Source organism: Protomyctophum parallelum (assembly GCF_964188405.1).
Source record: "Protomyctophum parallelum genome assembly, chromosome: 7".
In the NCBI taxonomy this organism is placed as follows: domain Eukaryota; kingdom Metazoa; phylum Chordata; class Actinopteri; order Myctophiformes; family Myctophidae; genus Protomyctophum; species Protomyctophum parallelum.
In genome coordinates, this window is record NC_139705.1 from 26,555,533 (window position 1) to 26,582,478 (window position 26,946).

Below are 26,946 nucleotides of genomic sequence, written 5' to 3' on the forward strand. Positions count from 1 at the left end.
TGCCGGGGGCGGGTTGAAACAAAACCTGGCAACCCGGGCTACCGGTCCGTATTGAGAAGATGGTGGACTTGTCGACAACAACGTGCTCCGAACTCCGTCCTAAACACTTCGACAAAGACTTACCCTCTCAGCCTGGAACTAGGTATAGATTACCCGGGGACATCTATAGATAATAGACGGCGACACCCACGTCGTGGGAAGACGTTTAAGTCCTCTCGTGACAACTCCAAAATTCCAAGACGGAAGCAAGCGACAGGACTGACTGTCTGAGAGAGAGAAAGAAGAATTATTGTTGAAGAAGAAGAGGTGGAATTTGGAAACGTGTTGGTTGGTTGGCTCGCTTTTGCAATAAAGCTGACTACTGTCGTCGTGTGGTGAAGACAGTGTAAACACAAAGTGTGTGGGTGGTGGTGGGTGTGAAGTTTTGGAAGTTTTTTCAGCTGTCGACCCGTCCGTCGCCTGTTGCTCCGCCACAACTGTCAAACTTGCTGCTGATAACAACAACCAACAAGCTAGCATAATAGCCGTGGTGTGTACTGTACTCAACTAGCTTGTTGTTGTGTGACTTTGGGTGAAGAAGAACTACGTTCGTGTCTCCAGAATCATGCCACGGAGTAAGAAGGGGAAACGTGGCTCCACTAAGCCGGGTAAGTGTGCCGTTATGGCTGTGTGACCGTGGTTCATAATCCCCCTGACACTGACAACATTCACAACAATGGCTCAGCGTCGCGACGACTTCTTAAAGTTCTATAAACGTGACCGTTACAGGACACTGTTTATTACGCGCCACACCTAACCGGCCGGCTTTTTCCATCATGCCATTGATTTCATATAATATAATATGAAATTCCATATGGCAGCAAAGATTAAGTATCGGCTCATCTGCTCATGTGCTAGTTAGGTCAGTTTAGCTTCCCTATAAGTACCCTGCTTTGTTTTGTATTTACTAGCTTTGGAAGTTTTGAATGTATGGCAATATTTGTAGTGTAAAAACATGCAAAGTAAATCCTCAGTGTTGATTCGTTTAGTTTAACCTAGCCTCGGATCAAGAGACTTATTGATCGAGGCTGACTTTCACTTTAGGCTATCTATGACGCTATGCGCATGTCAAAATCGATACAAATGCAGACTATGATAGTCACTCTTGATCCCAGGCTAAATTTAACCCCGAGTGGGAGTGTAGGCTACCGACACCTACACTATACACGTAGTTACATTATACCTTAACAATTGATTTACTTTGTGTAATAACTTTGCTACACGATCGCAACTTGAAGATATTTTGAGAGAGATATGCAACATACTTGTAATCGTATAGTTCAACTTCATCATAGATAGATCATGCAGGAGAGAAGAGCTTAACTTGCAGAAATGGGCCACATGTTAACCGCAGAGGTGCGTGCTATTTTGAGCAGGAGTGGCCTATTCTGTCACTGAAAGGAGCATAGATGCATGTGAGCTGGGTAAAAAATTTAAATCGTGTACTATAGCAGGGCCCGGTCCCAAAATGTGAATAAGCATAGAGGCCTTTTAAATGTCCTGTTAGTTTACATCTGTATTTGATGCAATCATATCGCTAGTATATATAATAGGTGATGGAGAGACTGGTCACCCGCCAATGGTGCCAACTGCCAGTCATGCATGTGCCTGGCTGATCGTTCGGAGTCGCCTCCACGCGGTATGGGATGACGTAGGCGGGGGAGCACACAAGACAGTTATCACGTGTAGCGCCTACATGATTTACATTTTACAACACACTCACTCGGATGCCTGACATTGGGAGGCAACTTCACAGTATGAGAGGGAGAGACAGGCCGGTTGGTTAGTGCTATCAAGTCGTGACTCAAATGCTTGCTTAGTTTCTACAGTAGAACATGTGTACAGTACATCTATAAACTTATGGCTTATTTTCATTTGTTGTATGGCTTGTAAATCTATGGTGCAATTATAGCACTGCAACCATAAAAGTATTTGAAATGGAAGTATTTTAAATGGAATTATTGGTTAAGTCGAGCTCATACCTGTACTGAATACTGATGCTTTCTTCTCTCCTTCATGGCCACCCACCCCATTAATCGCATCCATTTAATTTCAACCAATGTTTTTATCCCTTCATCCCCATCCATCCATCCATCCATTCATTCCCCCATCTATGCTTCCATCCTCCTTCCTTCATCCATCTAAACGTCCATTCATGAATTCCTCACTCCACCACTCCATCCATCCCTGCGTCCCTTCACCCACCCACCTTCCGTTGTTCCCTCCCTGCGTCCGTCCTCTTCTAGGCTCGCTACGGCAGGAGGTTCTTCAGCTGCAGCTGTCGGCTAAAACTCCGTTGAAAGGTACCCCCCCCCCCCCCCCCATCCAATCCTTGGCCCTGCTCCACCTTTCCAGGCACAACTTGACTTGCGCTCAGAACTCCACTGTGCACAACAAGCTTTGATATCCCTGCACGTGCCACACCGGCCTCCACATGAAGAAGAGACAAATGCTGTACTATGATATCTTTGGCTCCCATGCAGCACAACCAGTAGACCTGATCATATCAGTTGCTTAGGCTAACCCCACTTTGTTGCATGATGAACCGCGGCAAGCCTAGTCCACCACTTAGTAGTTTTAATAATTTTACAAGTTGGATCCCTTTCTTGAACATTACTGTGTTCCTTCCAAATGTAGCTGTAACAACTGCATTTTACTTGCTGGATTCCTCCTTTTCAGCATTGCTGGCTTCGCCTGCATGCTCCCCCCCCCCCCCCCCCTTTATTTACCCAGGGTAGTAGCTCATTTGTGCTCATTTTTAGCAACGCCCTGCACATAGAAACACACAGACAGACACACACATTAAAACCTGGGAGCTGACCAGTACAACCACTGTCTTTGTCTTATACTGTTGGCCACTAAGCAGCTCCACTGGAGCAGTTGGGGGTTCAGTGCCTTGCTCAAGGGCACTTCAGCGGTGTTGGGTGAGTGATGACCAATCACTTCCCGACCCAGATCTTTCCTGTCTGTCCGGGGAATCAAACCGTCAACCTTTCGGCAAGTAGGGTGCTCCTCTAACCCTTAGGCCACCGCTTTACCAAAATAATAACTAAAACTTTATAAACTTTACTATACTTGTATAGTTAACAGCTCTTGCATGGCATACAACACGGCTAATATAGCCCATTATGCCAACCTGAACTGTATTCATTGATTGAACTTTTACTCTTCCATCCTAGTGAATTTGGTTATGGTTACTTAAACCAGGTTCAGAGTCAGTCAGACTACACAACTTTGTTGTCTTTCACAATGGTCGCCATGTCAGATTATGCGACAGTGGCCACACTAGTATGACACACCAATCAATCCTCATTTATGCATGAAATTAGGGAAGCGGATCAGGAAATGTTGTCATTGAATCATTCATGGCACATATCATCGTGCTGAATTTGTGTCTGAATCAGCCATTAATTAGGCACATTACCGACTCGCCCATGCTGGCACATGTCATCTTTTGGTACAAGAACACTCAGTATTCAGTACTGTCAGTCATGAAACCCCTGGGCTACATGCCCAGCACCAAGAAAGCACATCAAACCCCACCATGTTCAACATTTAACTGCAACATTTGAAGGTTGAACTCCTCCCTTTCTGGCTGAATACTTAACCTGACTGACTTTGGAATCCTAGTATCCTCACATGCAAACCATGACATACTGTCGACTCCTTTTCTTATATGGACCGGGAGTTCTGCTTGCCGACTTCTATATGGGGCAGCGGTGGCTCAGGGGTAGAGTGGCCGGATGGTAACCCAGTGACCTGTCAAGGTTGCCAGTTCGAACCCGGGCTCCCCCAGAGTTAGTGTCGAAGTGTCCTTGAGCAAGACACTGAACCCTGAATTGCTCCTGATGTGCTGGTTGGTGCCTTGCATGGTTTCCGCCGCCATCGGTGTATGAATGGGTGAATGTAATGCACAATCTCTGTAAAGCGCCTTGGATAAAGGCGCTATATAAATGCACCATTTATATGACAAACGTTGGCTTGCTCTCAGCTTTCTTTATTATCTCACACACCACCCCAATTCCTCCTTTATTTTCTATGCCTTACATTATTAATTGTCTCCACCAGGCCGAAGGCCTAGGGGGAGAGTATGTTTTGCACTCCGTCCGTCCGTGTGTCCGTGTGTGTGTCCGTCCGTCCATGTGACCGTGAGCAGCTAATCTCGGCCACCGTTAACCCGGTCGATGCCAAATTTTGCACACACACTCCCTGGATGCCAACGATGAACCTCTGCCCCAAACTTTCCAGAACGGCCTGTTATAGCGCCACCAAGAGGCCGCTTTGTGCAAAACAAGTTTTTCCACAGTACACCTACAGATTTTGTCCAAACATCACGCAAATTGGTACACAGTCTCTCTAGAGCCATTCAACGAAACCAGTCTTTCAGATTTCCAGAACGGCCTGTTATAGCGCCACCAGGAGGCCGCTTTGTGCAAAACAAGTTTTTGCACAGTACACCTACAGATTTTGTCCAAACATCACGCAAAATGGTACACAGTCTCTCTAGAGCCATTCAACGAAACCGGTCTTTCAGATTTCTCAGACTCCATCCTGATTGGTTAAGATTGGCTTCCAAAGTTCACAGGAGTGCTCAGTTTCAAACAAAATGCTGCAAATCATGAACACATCGCGTGATTTCCGTGAAATTGTGCACCCACATTCCCACTAGGCAGAGGACGAAATGCCACATGAACAATTTCAACTCAGCCTCAAGGTGGCGCTATAACTGGCCGAAAAGTGTTTTTACCTCTAACTGCACGGATCTGTGGATAACTTTGTATGCCAACTCCCTAGAGGCCAAGGAAAAACCTTTGCCTGGAATTCTTCACATCTGCTCATCCTGGTGGAGACCTGTGCCCAGTAGGGCACTTTTTCTAGTTGGTCATGTGTCATTACATGGACTTTAATGTAATGACGCATTTTCTCTACTATGTGCAGTATTATGTTTATCCCTTTGCTGCAGATTTCACTTTGGTTCTAATGCATATTAGAATTGAAGCTCCTTCACAAACTAATCTTGAACAATACTTCAATGAAGGAGGGTCATTCTTCTTATGTGTGAACTCCCTACCTTCCTCATCCTTGCAGCTAATTTAATCTGCAAATGGCTGCCATGACCTGGTTCTATTTGATCACTGTCCATCATGTCCTGCAGTGCTGCTGTCATCTTGTTCATTTGAATACAATAGTATGATCTTATCTTCCTTGCATTATTGCTCTGGCTGACATTGAAAATGGCATTCATCTAGTAGATGTCCAGTGTGTGTCCGTCTATGAACAGCTAATATTCGGCGTTGTTGCACTGACTGGCTTGAAACAGTGTGCACAAACACGAACCGCTATCCCCTCCTATGTCCACCTTGTAAACGCAAACATTGTTTTCCCACCACCAACAATTGCAATGCAACCAAACAACGTATATGGAAACCATAGTTACATGATGGAAACTTAAGCCAATAAAAAAGTTTCCCCTGCTCGCCTCGCTGCCTGCCTCACCCTCCCCACTCCCGCACGCATGCACGCACGCACATAACTTGCAAGTAACGGTCACTGTTTGTTACTTGTTAGTTGTAGACCTATATTAAATTATTAAACTCTTTATTCTATATAGGCTACAACAAGATATATTGGTGAACGAAAACCTGAACCTGTGAAACACATGTCATTGGAATGAGTTTGGACGTGCACAGCCCGTGACAACCGCACATGGCACACGCTGATGTTTTGCAAATAGCTGCATCTCCTCCTCCCTCTCCTGTCCAGTCTGTCTCTGTCACTGTGGTCCGTGACACCGTGACCATGCACGTTTATGACAGTCTATATTAGTTTGCCTCGCTGCAGTGGCTGGGCTGTCAATGAATGCGCAGCCTAAACCTTATGTGGTACTGGTGGTGGTGGGCTGGCTGGGTTACCTGCGGATGCGGTCCCCGCACTTACTGTATGCTGTCTCGGCACATTTGGCATTCGAGCGACGTGTCGGGTTTATCCTTAAACGAGGACGAGACGACAAGATTGCACATACTGTAACTCCAGAAAGACATGGGCCAGCTGTAGATTACTGTACCTGTTGGGAGACTTGACTGATCCAGCTGCAGCAGATCCCTCCAATGCCTCTCCATGTCATGAAACTATAGGCAGCGCAAATCCTCGCATGTATGCCTATGCACATATGCAAAACACTGTTTAAATGGCTTAAGCATCTAACTTGCATAAATTGATAAATGAGGGCCATTGTCTCTATAGTCATGTCAACACTTATAAGATTTTTCATACGCCATCCTTATTGGATAAGATTGGCTTCAAGTTTGAAACCATAAAACATTTATCATAAAATATTTGAAAACCGCAAAAAAGTATTTATTAAATATAGTGTATAATATCATTAAATATTCAAATATGTTTTGACACAGAATCAAATGTTTTATGGTCATGATTCACCAGGAACCTGGATGGCTTTGTCCCAGGCTTAAAATAATTAATACATCATTTCAGAAATCTCTATGGGGAAAAATGAATGGGCGATGCACCACCCATGATTTGTCAGTCACTGAAGCAATTCCTCCCAGAATGGCTCCTTGATCTGTACAATAAGTGAGTGAACGCTGTGTAAAGATAGTGTGATGTATTGGAAGTCTTTGACACGTGAGAGGTGACGTGTTGTACTCACTTTATGAAGTGCACTTTGTGTGTATTAGGGAGTTAATGCAGATCAAGGTTGATTACTAGGAAATGTGAGGACATTGTAGACTTTGTAGTGTGTGGGGGTGTGTTTGTGTGTGCAGGCTGGTTGGCATGCTGCTCAGAGACTGTCCTGTAACCAAGAGGTCACTCAGTGTTGTTTTTGGCAACACATTTTGATTTTAGTTTTAGTCGTAGTCTCTTGAATAGTTTTCATTTAGTTTTAGTCACACATTAGTCACCTGGAATGTTTTTGTGTTAGTCTGGTTTTAGTCGACTAAATGTCATGAGATTTTAGTCCACTAAATCTACAGTTGATTTAGTCGACTAAAGGGAATTTTGGCGGGTCTTGATGCCGTCGTAATGGCTGATTTTACACTTGCTGAAAATAGCAGATCTACAAGCTCACAACGCGTCGCAGCATGACGTGTTGTGTGCTTGTAGATCTGCTATTTCCGTCATGCAACAAAGTGTAAAATGACATATACTGGATCTCTTGTCCACTAGTCCCTTCCTAACATTTTAGTCTAGTTTTTATCTGTTGACGAAATTGTCAATACATTTAGTTCGTCTTAGTTTTAGTCGACAAAAACAACACTGGAGGTCATAGGTTTGATTTCAGCAGCTATCGTGAAAGTGAGAAAGACACAATGCTTTAGTTTATTATAGTCCGGCAGCCGAGGTGGATGCCCGGGTGGGGAATTTGGTATTATGTAGTCTTTTTATTGGCCTAAAATATTGTCTATATACATACTGTACATACATTCATGAATCCACTTGCTGACCGGCTGTCGGTATTGGCCAGCCACTGCATTACAATGCTGAAAATACTTTGACTGCTGTGTCAACATTATGTAATTTAGCAGAATATAAGCACATTTTGCAATATAATTATTATAATAATTAGTGACTAGTATGTAGTAAACCAAAATAGTAGGGGCACCATTTAGTTGACTTGACTATTTACTGTACTACAGTGTAACGTTAGTTGGGACTTCTACCCAACCACCTCTCTCTGAGCCATACAGTAACAGTGATACAACAATCTGAACGGGGTTTTCCAGCCCATGATGACATCAGTTCCATTCCCTCTGAAAGCTGCAGAGCAGAGCCCCTCTCAGCCCCTTCTAAACCACTACCAGTCTGGTATCCCATAACCTTCTCTGCATCCAACAGCAGTCATGCTGCATGCTCAGCATTTACTCTCAGAAAGGGATGTTTTACAAGCAGCACTTACATCATACAGGACCTGTGTGTGTGTGTGTGTGTGTGTGTGTGTGTGTGTGTGTGTGTGTGTGTGTGTGTGTGTGTGTGTGTGTGTGTGTGTGTGTGTGTGTGTGTGTGTGTGTGTGTGTGTGTGTGTGTGTGTGTGTGTAATAGATCTGAGTTAGTTGAAATGACTTTCCGCTGATATACAATCTCAACATGTCGTAAGAAGTAACGTTGGCTCAGCCATGTACATGCAAACCCATTTGCTAGCTACGTCACAAGTTTAAATCCAGTTCATGACTACTGACTGTATGGCATTGTGTCATCTGTTGCTAGTTTGCTACCCCACCTTCTTTTCTCGCTCCTTTACTCCTTGTCTAATAGAAATGGGAAACCCTGGCCTGGGCCATGGCTCAGTGGTCCAGGCACCTTGACTGGTAATCCAGTCTGGCAGTGTGCCGCAGGTTCGACTCCCGATCCCGACGGCCTTTACTGCATGTCTCCCCCCCATCTCTCTCCCCATTTCCTGTCAGCCTACTGTCTGTCCCTCCATAAAAAATCACACACGTGTGAACTGAGTGGTGCAATCCCCCCCCCCCCCCTCTTTCTTTCTTTCTTTCTCTCTCTCTCTCTCTCTCTCTCTCTCTCTTTCTCTCTCTCTCATTTAATAGCAGGCAGCAGACACAGCACTACCCCTCTCTCTGTTTCTGGCGACCCCTACTGGTATTAATAAGTCACATACTCGTGCTCACTGATACAGGTACACAGGTACACGGACATTGCTGGTTGGTTTTTGAGTGGTTGCACCACTCAAAAATATAAAATAAAGGCCATAATTATAATTTTTTTTAATCGGAAACCCCCTGAAACAAATCTTAAATTCAGACTACTAGGCTACAGCTAGCTGCAATCAAGTCAGAATTTTAGCCCACTCTGCACACAGCTCAGGCTTTTAATTGCTAATGGAATTGATTCAATTACTTTACCTTGGCTCAGTTGATATTTCCTTAATCTACAGCCCTGGGCACAGCCTTCATCGATCCAGGAAAACTTGAGTTGTATTGACACTTGACAGCGAAGCTGAGTTAGGCGTGTGGCATTTGAGTTATAGATTGTGAACAATTAAAATGTCTCTACTACAATCTGCCTTTGCATTGATTCAGTGCCACTTGCAAAAAAGATCAGATCTGAAAATCAGATCTACACTTGGCACTGGAGGACTGGCAGTGTAGCAACAATAGATGACAAGTTGACAACACAGATGGCAAGACATGAGACATGATCCCTAAAATCAAGACACGGACACGGAATTGGAGTTATTTTTTCTTACCATCGCCCACTGCCTGTAGGCTGAGGTATCCTCTCAAATGAGCTTGCTGTTAGTTACAATACAATTACAGTAGAGTAGCACTGTCCCTGAAGGAAAGATTACAGAATTGAATGGATAAAAAATCTCCATAACGGCCGCTACATTGTCTGTATAGGCAATAGGCATTTAAATTATCCCTTTATTCAAATACACTTTGAAAGGAGTTCAACAAAGTGTTCTTTTGAATAGGCTGAGAAAGTTACTTCTAGTGACTTTGAAGGCTTGAATACATGAATTGCAAGTAACCCAGTAGCAATCTACCCCTGTACAGTGTGTACAGTGCACAGTATTTACACTGCATTTCCCACTTCCACTGTTGCAAAAATCACTGAACTCTGTTTCACCCTGGCAGGACCTTGTTGACCTTCCAAAACATGCTCACACAAAATGAATGCCTATTCTGCACACACAATTACACAAACATACAGAGTGAATGGCTATCTCTCTCTCTCACCCTCACACGCACGCACGCGCGCGCACACACACACACACACACACACACACACACACACACACACACACACACACACACACATGCGCACAATGAATGCCCCTTCTGGACATACACAACCTGAATAAATGAATGGTCTCGCTAGTCTTCAGTAATCCCAGCAACAGTAGAAAGCCCTTAGCCAGCAGGAACACCACAGCTTGTCAGTTAGCCTAGCTTAGCTTAGCCTGCCTAGCTCTTGTTGTAGCTTATGTATACTATGTCCATGTCCACCCCCAGCATTGCAAACCTGTACATGCGTAAGCTCCCAAAATAGACCTAGACTCACATGTACATTTGCATACATAAACACTGTACTACTGTAACAAATTCAGAAATACTTAAATAGCTTACAATTTAAATGTGCTTTTTAGAGCTGTCTGGCGGATACCAATACATGGATCGGAAATGTGTCCGACTGATACTCCTTATTTGGTCATATCTACCTTTAAATATTTTATGTCTTTATGAATAACTACTTGCTTTGTGGGACGTAATAGCCGTTCACATGAGCTCTGCCCAGTTCTTTGCACACGACAAACTGCTCCCAGTTAGTCCCTCGTGTATGTGTGTATGTTTACATTTCTATAAAGAGTGCTCTGCTGGTGTAGAGTTACTGACAGAACCAAACAGCTGAACAGTACAGTGAGACTAGTCACCTTCCTTCACCCTGATTACACACGGCTTCCTGGGAAATGGCACTGGGACATTTTGGTTGTGGTTGGTAAAGTCCTTTAATTTGACAGGTGGATAACCAACTGCATTTGTTCATAAAGGTTCAATTTGGTTGAAAAATGATGAAAGGCTGTCTGCTAGAATTGGCGGTACTCTGCTTGTGTTTGCTACTTCTCAATGAGATGAGGTCACAACTTCGATGTTCTAAGTTACACAATGTTCCCATTTCTACAGGTGCATATGTAAATTCGCTATGATAATCAGTCAGTTTAGATACTCGTTAACCAACATTGCATTTAAATCTCGTAACGAATCATTGACATTAATACAGTGAGTTTGTGATGAATTCCTCCATTACTTTTAGATTGCAATGTTCAGATGCTTGGATAAACCGTTGTTTCGCTCAGGACGCCCAGCCAGGTTTGGGCTTTAGGCCACGACCCCATTGTCCAGTAACAATGCTCTCTAGCCAGCCACTTAAACCTCTATGTTGTGAATTTCTCGCAGCCACTGGACCGTGCCAGATAATGAAAACTTGTTTTAGTCCTTATATATGTTTTTGGTGCTATGAGACAGTCTCCTCTGGGAGACATTTTATCTCCTTGTCTGTTATCTTGACCATGGACCTCTGATTGTGTCCTGTAGGAGGTAAGAATGGGGTGAAGGGAGAGTCTGGAGCCAGCGATGATGACCTGACCTCTGACGTTCTCAGCCACTACAGTAGTCCCAGTGAAACTGCATCTGTACAAGAGGAGGGAACAGGTAGGTACTGCACACACACACACTGCATACATACAGTACAGTACATGCATACATTACTTGACACACTAATATTGAACCGATTTAATGCTGATACGGCATACGGAATGCTATAACTTTGAATATTAAAGGCCCTATGCAGGTTGACATTAGTGTCTCAGAGGCACTTGCCCATCGGGCAAGTACAGGTCATGTTCTTCTTGCCCGAAAAGTACATTAAACTTATGTTAAATCCAATCGATAACTGCCGAGTGGTGACAGTCACTTTTCAAATCCTTTTGATCAAAGTTTCTTTATTAAAATGTTATTGAGTGTTTTACCCCTCCCACCCACAGAGTTCCCGCTCCGAACGAGCCACAACCCTGGTATCTCATACCATTAACAAAGTAAATTAAAATAAAAGGCACGTACAAATATACACACTCAAATATATAAGGGATTAATAATCACTTTGCAAATCTGAATGATTGCAACTGCTACTTGTAAAACCGGTAGCATTATTTGTTCTTTCATGAATAACCAATAGTATGTAATGAAGACTGTTGCTTCCCCATTCAAACGCACTTGCCCATCGGGCTGCCTGAAAGCAAACTCTGTTTGCCCAAACGTTTTATTTACTTGTCAGTCGGGCAACCGTTGGTGTCAAGGTAACCTGCGGTTTAGTGCATTTTAGTTTTACTTCACCTTTATTTAAATTGCATTGAATTGAGAGAGAGAGAGGATGGTTGTTTAGAGTTAACACCAAAGTACTGAAACAATGTAATTCATTATAGCCTGAAATATCATTGACACTTACCTTTTTATCATTATCTACTGTAGCTGACCATTTAATTGCACAAAATAATTTGATCACTTTGGAAACGAACTATAACATCTGTGGGTTTGACATACAGTAACTACACTGATGAAGACAGCATGTTAGCATAACTATAACATCTGTGGGTTTGACATACTGTAACTACACTGATGAAGACAGCATGTTAATGAACTAGAACATCTGTGGGTCTGACATACTACACTGATGGAGACAGCATGTTAATGAACTAGAACATCTGTGGGTCTGACATACTACACTGATGAAGACAGCATGTTAATGAACTATAACATCTGTGGGTTTGACATACTGTAACTACACTGATGGAGACAGCATGTTAATGAACTAGAACATCTGTGGGTTTGACTATACTACACTGATGGAGACAGCATGTTAATGAACTAGAACATCTGTGGGTTTGACTATACTACACTGATGAAGACAGCATGTTAATGAACTAGAACATCTGTGGGTCTGACATACTACACTGATGAAGACAGCATGTTTGCATAACGATGAAGACATTGAACCTTGTTTCTCTCCACTCTTTGCTGAGGCAAACCGTCGAGTTCTCCCGGTGTTCATTCGGTGTCAACCCCTGCCTATGTCATGAAATTTAACTTTGGGGGCGGGGGGTGGTGTTCTCCGACATCAATTCTACCACAGAAGCCTGAAATTTGAACACTGGTGGTTTTCCTTTGTAGTCTGACCATGGCTGCCTTGTGTTTTCACTGTGTACCAGGGGGAGGAGAGCCAGTGGACGAGCAGACTGCCCAGGAGGAGACCGAAGACAAACTCAAGCAGTGCATTGAAGACCTGATGGATAAGAGGTGCATCTTAGCCTAATCTAATCAGCTGTAGACCGTAGTCCAGCTACGTCGTGGACGTGTGGTATTGCATTAGGAGGCTCAGGAATTAAGTCTTGTGGTTGATATTATAGTAGATTAAACATACATTGTGTAACCGTGGCCAGCAACGCTTTAGTTATGAGCTGTGAATAACGCAGTCTGGATAAAGAATCAAAGATGAATGGATTTAACATTTTCAGTTAACATCACTTTTTCACTCCCGGTTCATTTCCTGTTTATCGATCGAAGAGCGTGATCTGACCGAATCAATAAAACCCCCAAAAAGTTGTCCTTGGCAGTCAGGTCCACTGGGATAAAATCCTTTGCAGTAATTGAGTTTAAAAGAGACCACAGAATTGTGTTTTTCTTTTGTTTCTTTTATAAAAGTGTACTAAATTTCAAATTCTTTCTCTGTCAGTGCCAAGTCTCGCCTTGTGGCCCTGGAGTCTTTGCGTCAGGTCTTCTGCTCCAGAGTGCTGTATGACTTCTTGATAGAGAGACGCCTCACCATCAGCGACTGCCTAGAGAGAAGCCTCAAGAAAGGTGAGAGATGCGGGAGAGACGGCTGTATTTGTTTGCTTTGGAACGAAAGCAGATATGAGCACAGTCTGTACAAAACACATGGATGGTGTTAGAATGTGCACATAGTTGTGCCTTCCTGCTTTAAATTCTCGTTCTATCCGTCTTCTAAAGAAGAAAAAAACACATCAACAGCCGAAATTAGCTACTGTATCATATATTATAAATATCTTGTTTCGATTTATTGCACTTTGTTCTTGTTTTACCATGAAATGGGAACTCGAGCGTCAACAGCAAATATCTCTCTGTCTCTGTCTAGGGGGAGGAGAGGAGCAGGCAGCAGCAGCCACAGTGTTCTCCATGCTGTGTGTCCAGCTGGGAGGAGGAGATGAGGGGGAGGAGGGCTTTAAGATGCTCCGCCCCATCCTCAGCACCATCCTGATTGACGGCTCTGCCAGCATATCGGCACGCCAGAGTGTGAGTGGCCCGCTGTAACCCAGGTCTGAAAGTATGGTTGGATTTTGGAAGCACGCTGGGCACAATATACGCTGTAGAGTGCATTGCTGAAATTGCTGAAAGTAGCAGGATTTTGGCGGAAGTACCGCTCAAGGATTGACGCTTTACAAATCAGTTTACATTCTCCGTGAATTAAACAAGTGTTGTGATTGGTCAAAAGAATATCGTATTTCGGGGGATATACATCTGACGGATGTTCCGGCCCGAAACTTCCGGCTATGCACTCTCTGCCTTAGGTTGGTGACAACCTCCATTTATTCTGACAAGAGATAACAAATATCACGTCTCCAGTTAGTTATTTTCATAGTGTGCAACGACTCCTCTCTAAATAGAGTTAAATAAACACTGTATAAATCATTTTGCAAGTACAATACTTATTTTGGTATACAGAGAACAACAAAGGCACCCACCTCATTCCAATACGGATACACACAAGGAAGAGGTGGAGGTGTGGCAGAGCATAAATACCGGGGCATAAGGAGGAGACTTAAAGGAGCTGTGACCACCAATGCATGCACGTTGTATTCTTATACACATGAACCATGAAGAATTAAGTCGGGTAAAAGCACTTATTTGTATCATATTTTGTGTAATTATATAACACTGTTACACTGGGACCTTCGTCAGTGCTATAATGATCAGACAAACAAAACCAAGAGCTCCAAATCAGTTCAGCTCAGGTGCTGGAAGTTCCATCGGATGACATCAGATGGTAGGGCTTGTCCACTTCCGGAACCCGGAAGTAAAAGCGTAGGCTATTTTAGCAGCGACCATTTTCGAAGTCACCGGACAGTGACCCGAGGCATGAAGTTTGTGGCCGTGACCCGCAGCGCTTTAGTTGTGAGCCGTGAACATCGCAGCTGATTTTGGGCTCAGCTGGTCACATTTTGGTAGGTTCCGTCTTTCTTGTCAGGCCATTTCTCAGTTTCTGTGGTGACAGCTGTGTCCTGACTCTAATTAGACCCTTTCTGGCTGCCATTATCTGTTTTAAAAACAAACACTGTTGTTCTGTCTTCTGTGTTTAAGGGACACACACACAAACACACCCTCTATGGTCACACCATGCTCCACTGTCCAACCACCAAGTGTTCTTACTAGCACCACTGATGTAGCTGTCCTGTGCACATAATACACAGCCTAAAGTTTTTAAATGTAATATTTTTTCTATACACAGGTTTAATGTTTGTCTTAGTTCAATGTTTGTTTTGTAAACGCATTGACAATGAAGGGAAAATTTACGTTTACGTCATATTGTCTCTTTATTGTTAATGGCGTTGAATGTTTGTGTTTGCACCGTTTGTTTTACATCACCATTACATCACCATATCAACATGAGTTAGACTTTAATATATTAGCGCCCCTCACTTCACACGGGTGTGATTTTTTTTGCATTGATGTGCCAGGACAAGATGAACCCTTGTCACACTTTGAAGCTGCTGCTCATGCTGGTCAGGACAACATGTTTGATGCCAAACAAATGCATTGTAATTGTATAGCTTATTAAGAGAGGATTCTGTAGATGATGTATAGCAGATGTGTAGAAGGGCTGGGGATAGGACTTCACCTAATGATTGTTTTCATAATCTGTTTATTTTTAATGCAAAATAGTAGCAGTAATACATTGTAATAATGATGGAGTATAAAATAATGGTAAATTCTCACACAAAAACACTGAAAATATAATAAGGAACAAAGAGACAAGCATTCCCATTTGTGTGAAGTTGTAATAGCAAAACTGTACATGATACACCACTAAATAAAACAGATTGTTCTTCACCCATAGATGCAAGTTAATGTTAGCCTCGGTCCCAGCCTTACTCGTCTGCAAAGAGAAAAGCCTGGGCACAACCTAAGGCACAGAGTGCATAGCCGGAAGTGTCGGGCCACAACATCCGTCAGATGTATTTCCCCCAGATACGATATTTTCCGACCAATCACAACACTTGTTTCATACACAGAATGTAAACAGATTTGTAAAGCGTCAACGTCATTTCCTTGAGCGGTACTTCCGCCAAAATCCCGCTACTTCCGCCAAATTCCAGCAATGCACTCTATAGCGTAGGGCTTGCCCAGCGTGAGTTAATGTGAATTTATACTAATTATTTGATTGTGTGTGTGTGTGTGTGTGTGTCAGTGTGCCAGGGCTCTGGGGATCTGCTGCTATGTCTCTGCTGCAGAAGAAGGAGAGGTGAGACAAACCTTAATGGCCTGATCGAACTAGCCCTTACTTAGCATTTAATTCTATATCGACAAGATGGTGTGTACTTATTTAGTGAATGTACAGTAAGTAAATGTACTATGGTATTGGTATAAGTGTAAATTCATGAGTTTATTTAATACATTATGTCCTCTATACTTTGCCTTCCTGTTTCTCTCACTTGTTTTCCTGTCTCTACACCTCTATGCACATTTATGAGGGGCGCTACCCCCTCCTATATTCAGCTATAGTGTAGATTTTAAATGTTCATTTATTGATATTTATTTTCATTTTTTTGAGGGCTCCTATATACAGGTTTAATGTTTGTCTTTTAGTTCAATGTTTGTTTTAAAAACGCCATTGACAATGATTCAAGGGAAAATGTACGTCATCTTGTCCCTAACACAAACATTAAATGCCATTAACAATAAAGATAATTTAATGTTTGTTTTGACATCACCTGACATCAACATGACTATAGACTTTAATATATTAGCGCCCCTCACTTCACACGGGTGTGATTGTTTTTGTTTTACGTCATAATGTACGAAGATAAGAGCGCCCCTCACTTCACACGGGTGTGATTTTGTAATCCCCTGCATCGCTCCCTCCATGTGTGCTATAATTTTAATAAATCTATAATTGTGCACATGCCTCTGTGACTTTCTCCTTACATGGCTCCATCTCTCTCTCATCCAGGATCTGATCAAGTCAATGAGCCACCTGGAGAGCGTCTTCATGTCTTCCTACCCCAACAGAGAAGGAATACTGCCCACACCAAAACCTGGCAACCCTGGCCTTCACAGCGCTGCCCTGCAGGCCTGGGCTCTGCTGGTCACCCTGTGTCCTGCATCCAGACTGACTGTACTGTTGGACATGTGAGTTAAGACATTTACCCATTTATAGGACTGAGGCCCATTCTACAAATGTCTTCTGACAGTTTTCTGAAAAACCTTATGTTCAGTGGTTCTTGAATATTTCATGTCAAAGACCCACAGAATGATGTGTATTTGGCCGAGGCGCGGACCCCCGTCTGAAAATGTGTTGTTCTGGGGCCCCCCGAACCAAATATTTGAGTTAAAAATGTCCGCTCTGAAAGAATATATATTCAAAGATTTGCGTCACATTTTCAGATTCGCATTGTGTAGAGTCTTCTCCGTAAACGTAATGGCGGCGCCCATGCGAGCGTACATACAACTAGTCAGTACAGTCAACAGAATCACACTGTATAACATCCGATCGGCTTGTCTCCACCTCTCCTCCTGTTTCTCCCTCCTCCCCTCCCCTGCTTTCAGGGGCCTCCCGTCCTGTTTGTTTCAGGGGATCTTGTGTGTACTAGTGTCATGTTCCCACATGTTCTGGCTCCAATGGTCGGTCAGATTCATGTCTCCTTTCCTTCTGCATACTCGAACAAACAAGAAAACTATCATGGATTGTATCGTCCTTCGGCGAACTCGGAGAGGGACGTTGGACGGTTATTTTTTTATGATGTTGATCATCGGTCAGATGGAACAATTCAAATACGTACTGTTGTGTTACTGGAGGGGCACAGCAACACTAACCTTGCCTCACACCAGTCTTTCCACCTCGGAGGAAAACGGCAACACCACCGTCCCTCTGCGAACTCGGCTAGCCAGTGACAGACACGTATATAGATATTATATATAGATAAATAATGACAACACGTCTTTGCATCGTTTCATCTGCCCGTATGCCTGATCCGTCATGATCATCATCATCATCATGAAAAATAAACAAAACAGTACTAACGTAGCCCACAAAAGCCAATTACCGACGAAGGGTAGATGGGATCAATGTGTACTTTTTTCCTTGTAAAAGTATAGTATGTATAGGATATTTTTTGTGTTCATTTTTATAACTGCCTGTCAACATCTGACATAAAACGGTCCCTAACTAAGCGTTCTCTTCAAGAAGAGCACGTTACTACAAAAGCAGGTGTTACATAAAGGTAAATATCTCCAGAATGGAAGATGGTAAAATAAAAAAATTGGAGTGGACAAATTAAGCTTTCTTTTGAGGTATGCGGTGTGCTTCTCGCTACTGTATAAGAGAACATTTGCTGTCGGGCTTGGGAAAGGTTGGTTGAACGATGTTTCCCAGGGTATCCGCCTACAGACAGGCAGTGGTGACAAAATGCATCCAGCAATGTACACTGTCTAATAAATATGTATAAAAAGAAACTCCAAAGTAAACATGTCGGCGCAATTTTAAATGAAAATGGTGATATGGGAGAAGATGAAAAGGGAAACTGTTAAAAATCTTTGTGAAACAATGTACCAGAAAACTACGATTGATGAATATAAATTGCATGCTTTCCTTGATTCAGTTGATTTGAGGGAGGTTGGCCGTAACTCTATTGGGTGGGGAAATCACCAAACAAGAGGTGAGAGAGGCAATTGTCCAGCTGATTAAGGGTAAATCTCCAGGCCCTGATGGCCTGCCTAATGAGTTTTATTTCTCTTGCACAAACAAATTCGTAGATCTGCTAACCTCTGTATACAATGATGGAATCAAGGAAGGCAAAATGCATTCATCCTTTTACCATGGTGTTATATCGCTTATATATACTATTGTGGCCGTGGGGGGTACTGCGCCCGGGTGCGTTTGTAATTGACTAATAAATTAATTAATAATCATTAATGTGTCAAATCGAAAAAAAGGGCTTCGTTACGCCCTCCATATTCATATGGTCAATGCCTGTGTGAAAAGTGGGAGTGATTGGTGCAGGCAGTAAGGAGTTACGGCGATGTTTCTGACAGACACACACACACACACACACAGACAGACATTGTTAGAATTATAGTATGATGATGATGATAAAAAAGGGTAATCTTTTAGATAATTGGATACATGTTATGTTAATTAATGTAGATTATAAAATACTTTATATTTTTTTTATAGTTCATTTGATTAAATAAAGATTTAGAAGAAAAAAAAAGAAAAGATAGGTTGGTCGTCCAGTGCTATCAGCGTTAGCGTCAGAGGTAACCAGGCTGAGGCAATCGCTCGCGTGCGGTGTGTTAAACACTTTAACCATTATTTAAACTTTAGCTATTGAAAAATAGCAGATATACGAGCTCATAGCGTGGGTGCCGCACTACTAGCTTGTAGATCAGTATGTTTTTTTTTTAATCTTGAAAATGTGTGCAAATCTTTGAATATATTATATATTCTTTCCCAGTGAATCTTTTTAACTCAAATCTTTGCTTCTGGCTTCAAATATTTTGAGATGGGGTCAGCGGCCAAATACATATAATTTTGGGGCGTCCTTGACATGGAAAAACATTGAGCGCCACTGGGTTGTTTCAGAAAACTGTTTGTAGAATCGTGTCTCTGCTCTTAATGGGTTAAGACATCCACACAGTTCGTATTACTATATTTGTTGGGTTGTTCCGCTGAGTTCTAGATTGAGTACATACAATATTTGTATTAAATTGCCCAACATGAAACTGTAACTTTACATTCAGTGACCATGCCCGACCTCTTTTCCAGTCACCTCCCTAAACTGCAGGCCTGCCTGGAGAGCAGTGACGTCAACTACAGGATTGCTGTTGGAGAGACCATAGCTCTGCTAGTGGAACTGGGACGCGACATAGACAGTGTAAATACACATAGAGGTTCACATGCATGCTCATATGATATGCAATTGTTAAATCAGAAACGCCATGTTATACCTGCATCACAGCATAATATCATAATCACTTAAAGTGACAAAATAAGCCCCTTGGACAGGTGTTGTTATTAATGTAACAGTGGACTGTACATCATGTACTCCGTTAAATGTAATGAGAGGGTGTGATAAAGGTAAATAATATACTGCCATGAGGTGTTGCACGGGAGTATATCATTTATTATTGAACCTGTGGAATATTTCAGTCCTGTGTGTGTGTGGCTACTGTATCTGTACTAATGTGGGATTACTACAGGACAGTGTTTGCCATGTTCAAATATTTCATGTGATTCTAACGTGTGTGTGTGTGTGTGTGTGTGTGTCTGTGTGTGTAGGAATTTGAGGTGGCTGACAGTGAGGGTCTGTGTGAGTGTCTGAAGGGCCTGGCGACAGACGGCAACAAGCACAGAGCCAAGAACGACCGGAGGAAACAGCGCTCCATTTTCAGAGAGGTCCTGCACTACATAGAGGTAGGTACTCACAGACACACAGACACACACACGCACGGTGTCTTTCAAATGTACGATACAATTTTATTGTCGGCTTGCACTGAAATTTGTTTTGCGTCCAAGACATACACAATACATTACATTACGATTTTGGTTTAACCCATTTAGGCCTACGACCTAAGTTTTCTGAAAAACTTCAAATATGTAAATAGCAGCATCAATTTTTTGTAATTTTTGAATACTGTACATACTGTACAGAACCCAAATATGGGTTCCCGGCCTGAGGGGGTAAGACACCAAAAGGGGTTCCCGCCAGAACAGACTGGTGTACAAAAGAGCCTGTTTTTCTTATATTTAGGGACTATAAACTGCCTCATGGAGGACAACAGTTGATATTCATCATTTATTTAAAACATGTAAGGGGTCAGAGGAGATACTCTTTGCCAGTCTAAGCATGCTCTTGGTCTGGGCTTCTTTAAATTAATGTGTGTATGAGTGTTTTGCATTTGAAATGCAGGATTATACCTGAGAAGTGAGACCGATGTGGTGTTTGTCGTACAGTATAATGTTTTTTGTGTGTGTGTGTGTGTGTGTGTGTGTGTGTGTGTGTGTGTGTGTGTATTCTGTGTAAAATGGAAGACAAATCACACAACAGTAAACTGCTAGCTTTTAATCTAGACTCATTCAAACCCAACTAGTATAGCTGCAATCCACACAACGTTTGGTGTGTTATTTTACCAGCTCTGATTTTACCAGAATTGTACAATACAATACAATACAATACAATATTACAAATTTAGGCATTTAGCAGACGCTCTTAATCGAGAGCGATTTACATTAATTAACCAAGAACAAAACATGGTGATACATCATATACATAAAAACTATTATTGCATGAAGTATTGCATGAAAGTCAAGAGGAAACTACTCGCCTTCCCAAATGAACTCTCCATTATTGCACAACAGTAAAAATGTTGGCACTCTCGTGGAGTCTCTCTCCGGGTGGAACTCCAGGCACGGACATGAAAGTTACTGTTCTGTACCTCCCCTCTCCAGAATGAAGATTTAAAGTTACTGTTCTGTCCCTCCCCTCTCCAGAATGAAGATTTAAAGTTACTCTTCTGTCCCTCCCCTCTCCAGAATGAAGATTTAAAGTTACTGTTCTGTCCCTCCCCTCTCCAGAATGAAGATTTACTTAAGTTACTGTTCTGTCACTCCCCTCTCCAGAATGAAGATTTACTGTTCTGTCCCTCCCCTCTCCAGAATGAAGATTTACTTTAATTACTGTTCTGTCCCTCCCCTCTCCAGAATGAAGATTTACTTTAGTTACTGTTCTGTCCCTCCCCTCTCCGGAATGAAGATTTACTTTAGTTACTGTTCTGTCCCTCCCCTCTCCAGAATGAAGATTTAAAGTTACTGTTCTGTCCCTCCCCTCTCCAGAATGAAGATTTACTTTAGTTACTGTTCTGTCCCTCCCCTCTCCGGAATGAAGATTTACTTTAGTTACTGTTCTGTCCCTCCCCTCTCCAGAATGAAGATTTACTTTAGTTACTGTTCTGTCCCTCCCCTCTCCAGAATGAAGATTTACTTTAGTTACTGTTCTGTCCCTCCCCTCTCCGGAATGAAGATTTACTTTAGTTACTGTTCTGTCCCTCCCCTCTCCAGAATGAAGATTTACTTTAGTTACTGTTCTGTCCCTCCCCTCTCCAGAATGAAGATTTACTTTAGTTACTGTTCTGTCCCTCCCCTCTCCGGAATGAAGATTTACTTTAGTTACTGTTCTGTCCCTCCCCTCTCCAGAATGAAGATTTACTTTAGTTACTGTTCTGTCCCTCCCCTCTCCAGAATGAAGATTTACTTTAGTTACTGTTCTGTCCCTCCTCTCCAGAATGAAGATTTTACAGTGGAGAAGATCAGGTTTGGTGTGGAGGGCGTGTACATCGACAGCTGGATAAGGAGACGAATCTATGATGCCTTCAAGGAGATCTTGGAGTCAGGAGTTAGACACCACCTGCAGGTTAGGATGTGTACATACACCCACAAACACTGCTATCCAACTTTGTAGTTGTAACTGTTTTTTGCCTAACTGCTGTAGTCTTTTCTCACCAAGTGGGGGGTTCGACTCGCCAGAGGCGGGAAAAAAACTATGCCTAATTCCCAATAAAATAATGTGCAACAGATTTTAGATGGGGTTGGCTAGACGGATTCGATCCAGAGGCACTAGGATTGGACGCGAGAGGGATTAGATCCAGAGGCGCTAGGATTGGAAGTTTAGTGCTTAACGGTGCCCGCCACGGAGATATCTGGTATTTCAGCGGTTTTGGGAGTTATTTAACGAGGTCCGCTCATGTGAGAGGCAGTTCTGCGTACATCACAGAAGCGGCCATCACCAAGTTGTTAGCAAGGCAACAAGCTGTGTGCATGTTTCTAGTTTTAATGATGGGACGAGATGTCTGACTGAATTACACTGTTGTTTTGTGCTTTTATTTTTGGGAAAACTGGTCTTAAAAAGTCTTAAAACTGACTTGCCTAAACCTGCAGAGACCCTCTAGAAGTCTAGATAAAAGGCTACTAATTCCAGGCCAAGCTGTCATACTTGTTCCTGGTTTGAATTAATATGTCTCACTCTCCCTTTATCCATATTCCTGTCCATTCACTGTCTTTCTCTCTTTCCCTTCCCTCTCCACCCTCCTCTGTCTAGTTCAATCCTCTATTGAGAGACATCTTTGGCTTGGGCCCTCCCCTCATCCTGGACGCAACCGTCAAAGGCACTAAGATCTCCCGCTTCGAGAAGGTGATGATAATACTTAATAATGAATAAATTCATGCAATACTTAACATTCATACAGCTGTATGAAAATGGGGCATTGGGGTTCACTGTGTTCACAAAAAAATATATATACACAATGGTCCATTTAGGACTGATTAACTGAAAATGAAAAAGAATGTGTAAGTAATATAAATGTTTTACTGCTGCTTTTAAAAGAAGTTCCCAGTGTTGTTTAGCCTGACACTCAGCCTGAATTTTCATTTCGTTTCACTCCATTATTCAGTCTGAACGCCCTCCCTACTACAACCGTTTCTGGGATGGGCGTTGCCAAAGAGGCAGTCTTCGGTGATTGGTTCATACCAACCAATCAGAATAGTAGGAAAGCAGATGGCATTGTGTCAATCATGTGGCTATGGCTAACCCGTTTGCTAACCAAACAAACACAGCGAACGAGCGCTACTAGTATGTAAACAAAAGCGGTAAAATATGTCGGATGATGATGTTTATAAAACCTCTTGTGTCTTCAAAGAAACTATTTATCATACGTCGATTTAATAGCCAGATTGATACGGCCGTGAGTTACCGCAGTGGGGGCAGCCATGTTTGTTTGTGTCTGGACGGCTCTGTTGTTTGACGTCATCGAGTTGAAACGACGCTGATTCGTCGGTTGGATTTCCAACCGAGTCTGAGACCTCCTTCGGGAGCGTCACCAGACCCTAAATCGCCTGAACATAATTTTTTAATGTGGCTAGCGATTTAGGGGCTGGAGAACAGGCTAAGTGTTGTTTCCACATTAGGAAAAACTGCCTTTTGGTATTGTGCACCCATGCACTACATGGAACACCTCACACCCATGCACTACATGGAACACCTCACAAAAGTAGGTTCTCCAATCTCCACTTAGGCCCGTTTTCCACCCGGGTTGAACCGGTTCAGTTCTTTTTTCCTGCCTAATATTGAACCAGTGCAGAGTGTTTCCACTGAAAATGAATTGGTTCAGAAGCCTAAAAATGTGTTCAGAACTGGAACCAAAAAATGGTTCCATGAAAGAACGGAACCAGTTCTGGAAGCAAATTTATTTTGGTGGAAAAGGGGCCTGTTGAGGTACTGTTACAGCTTCAAGAGTTCGAGATGTTAATGTTTTTTTTGTTTTTCACCTTCCAATAGCATCTATTCAACTCAGCTGCCTTCAAGGCCAGGACAAAAATTCGGAACAAAGTGAGGGACAAACGAGCTGATGTCATGTGAGAAAACACACAAAAAAACGAGAATGCAACCGAGAGTTGTGGAGGAGTGGCAAGAGAGGAAAGCAGATGGAGTAACTCCACAGGTATCAGACAGAGCGTCGAGGAGGAGACTATCTCACGAAGCTGCCTTCGTCATTTTACTTCAAGCCAAGGCTGTCAATTCATATGCGTGTTTCATTTGTACTCTTCCCCTTGAAACAACCTTCGCAAGATCCAAGATGGACGCTCTTTTCTCGCAGACCCAAGAGGTAGAATCATACATTTTGATATCCAGTGGAATCCCATGAGGGCATTATATGGTGGCCATTTTGTCTCCCTCTAAAATGCATTTGCTTTAAATCCCCATGGGACACAAAATGGTGTCAGTGACACCAGGGTACAACGAAGGCTAGGGCTCGGTATTGCTCGGTGTAAATGTGTTTTTGATGCTTTTACCATTTACGCAAAATTACATCATTCTTCAATGAGAGCTTTCTGGTGCCCTTCTATGTTGGAAGAAAGCATTTTGCTTTTTTAAATGGAAGCACTTTTTAGTACCTTCCAACTGGACTTAATAAATCCTCTCAGGAAAAAAAAGGGAAATTTAGGAAAAGTATTTGTAGCCTTTTATTTTCATAAAGCTCGACGATGCAACCTTGTTGATGCCTTAAAATGCTATTAATTTATACGGTGCCAATATCAATGTCATTCTTAGATAACCACCGGTATCTATCCTCTTAAAGCCAGCCCACAAATTTAGCTTCACATGGTCTGGCAAGGATCAAGAGGCATTTGCTTGATCTGTGGGTGGAGCCAATGAGCAGTTGAAAATAGACCAAAATGACTTTTGCCAGTTGGATCAGCCTTTAACCAGTAAACCTTCGCGACGTAGAACCAGCTCTGGTTCTACTTCATGAAGGCTAATGAACAAGCACTGACTAGCCCTGTTAGAAAAACGTAGCCCTCTCTAACCCGTTTTCTTTTACCCTGTAATCAGAACCATATAGTCATTATCGTCCTGAGACCCGAGCCCTCCTGTTTCCCCTTCTGTCCTCTCCTCTCTTGACCCCCCGAATGGCTACTTGAGCTGCCAAAATAAGAACTGACGTGTGGTGTTTTGTGTGTGTGTGTTTTATTTCTGATTTATACTGAACAATGGAAATAAAATTATATACATAATGAAGTAAATAAATATATATATATATATATATATATTTAACAGTAAAATCGAAAAGCCAGTCAAATCAGGGGCCAACCAGGGGCCCCCAATTGCCAGAGATCGCCAGCCCAGGCCCCGATGCAGACGGTATGTTTCGCCGGGGGGACATTCAGTCTCCCTCAAGGGGGGTCCGGCCTCAAAAGGAACCGGTCACGGCCTCCCGTGGTGGGGAAAAATAACGCTCAGTTTTTCTCGATTTTACTGGTTTCCCGATTTTACTGTAACATATATATAAATCTAAGGGGTGGTGTTTGAATTAATATTTTTTGAAAAAAGGAAAAACGACAAACAATTTCTGGTGGTTATTTGTATGTATTTTACTTTCTAATTTATTGAAAGTGGTAGAACATTGCTATGTTGATTTTTACTTGCATTTTAAAGAAATAAAATAGCAGTTTACAGATTATTTTGGGATGGACAAAGATGACTAAAAGGAGAATTTCTATTTTGTACACATATTTAAATGCAGGAAAACGTACAATATCTGTAATGCATGCATAACAATAGGGGCTTATTGGATGGAGACGTTGAGATGTTGATGAGTTGGGATCACATGCCATATCCGGAACCGCCTTTTTGAAACGGGTTTTTGCCATGCTCTCATGTCATGGTGTTAAAGAATGGTGTGCTAAATCAGTGGTTCCCAAACCTTTTCTCATCAACCCGCGGACCCCCATTTGAAAATATATAGGACCCCCGTAAGAGAAGATTTGTACGGCTCTAGCAATGATTTTCAGCCATTTTCATTTCAAGGGCCCCCGTTTGACCGGAATTAGGCTACGGTCCCCTATTTAATGGCATTTCTATCTCTGGCGACCCCCAATTTATATTGTGAAATCAATGTTAATGTAACTCTGAGAGTGTACAAATGGAACCAAATGGACCCACATTTGGTTCCGTTTGTTCCACTCTCTGAGTTACAGACCCGTAATGGTCCATTTGGTTCTAAACTATCATTTAGCTGGAGACCCCCTGGAACTCCTTCGGGGACCCCACTTTGGGAACCACTGTGCTAAGTAACCAGTGATACTAGATGGCCATAATACTAGTATGTGGAGTGTCTCATTCATTCATGGAAATATTATAGAAGGCACTTTATGGATTTGCTGACAATTCTTAGTCTTTATATTACGCTTTTGTGTGTGTGCCCTACAGGCCACATTTGCATTTCCTCCTGAACCTGACATGGAGCAACTGTTAACATTGGGAAAAAACTAGCGCTAATGTTGTTTGATTCTTATATTTTGCAATTTCAAGAGTACACTTAACGGCTGCCTACAAGGTGCAGTATGTTGTTGACTGTTTCTATTATTATTCACTCTGTAGTGCCTTTTCAAAGGTTCCTACGCAGCCCAAACCTCCAACGAAGGGTATGGCCTCTGACTAAACTGTCAGGTGGTTCATAACCAGGTGTGGACACTTGGACAGCTAATTGATCAAATTAAATAAAGAATATTGGAGTTTATGTTAAGCCCGTG

General features: G+C 42.5%; 1 protein-coding gene across 2 annotated transcripts; it reads left to right on the forward strand.

The window, feature by feature from the left end:
* The first annotated feature begins 67 nt into the window (after positions 1–67).
* ifrd2 (interferon-related developmental regulator 2) lies at positions 68–26,946 on the forward strand. 2 transcript variants are annotated; one of them, XM_083770267.1, is made up of 13 exons: positions 68–647; positions 2,286–2,342; positions 11,106–11,222; positions 12,776–12,863; positions 13,300–13,424; positions 13,720–13,877; positions 16,051–16,104; positions 16,813–16,991; positions 19,627–19,735; positions 20,140–20,274; positions 22,142–22,270; positions 22,955–23,047; positions 24,191–26,946. In XM_083770267.1, exons 1-13 carry the CDS (start codon positions 605–607, stop codon positions 24,269–24,271), a joined length of 1,368 nt encoding a protein of 455 aa, XP_083626393.1. In that variant the 5' UTR covers positions 68–604; the 3' UTR covers positions 24,272–26,946. The 2 variants fall into 2 exon arrangements, with proteins under 2 accessions (XP_083626393.1, XP_083626394.1); XM_083770268.1 differs by lacking the exon at positions 2,286–2,342.

Coding starts and splice junctions, on each gene's coding strand:
- ifrd2 (XM_083770267.1), top strand. CDS start 605: ATGCCACGGAGTAAGAAGGGGAAACGTGGCTCCACTAAGCCGG. Junction 12,864..13,299: donor GAAGACCTGATGGATAAGAG/GTGCATCTTAGC, acceptor TTTCTCTGTCAG/TGCCAAGTCTCGCCTTGTGG. Junction 13,425..13,719: donor AGAGAGAAGCCTCAAGAAAG/GTGAGAGATGCG, acceptor GTCTCTGTCTAG/GGGGAGGAGAGGAGCAGGCA.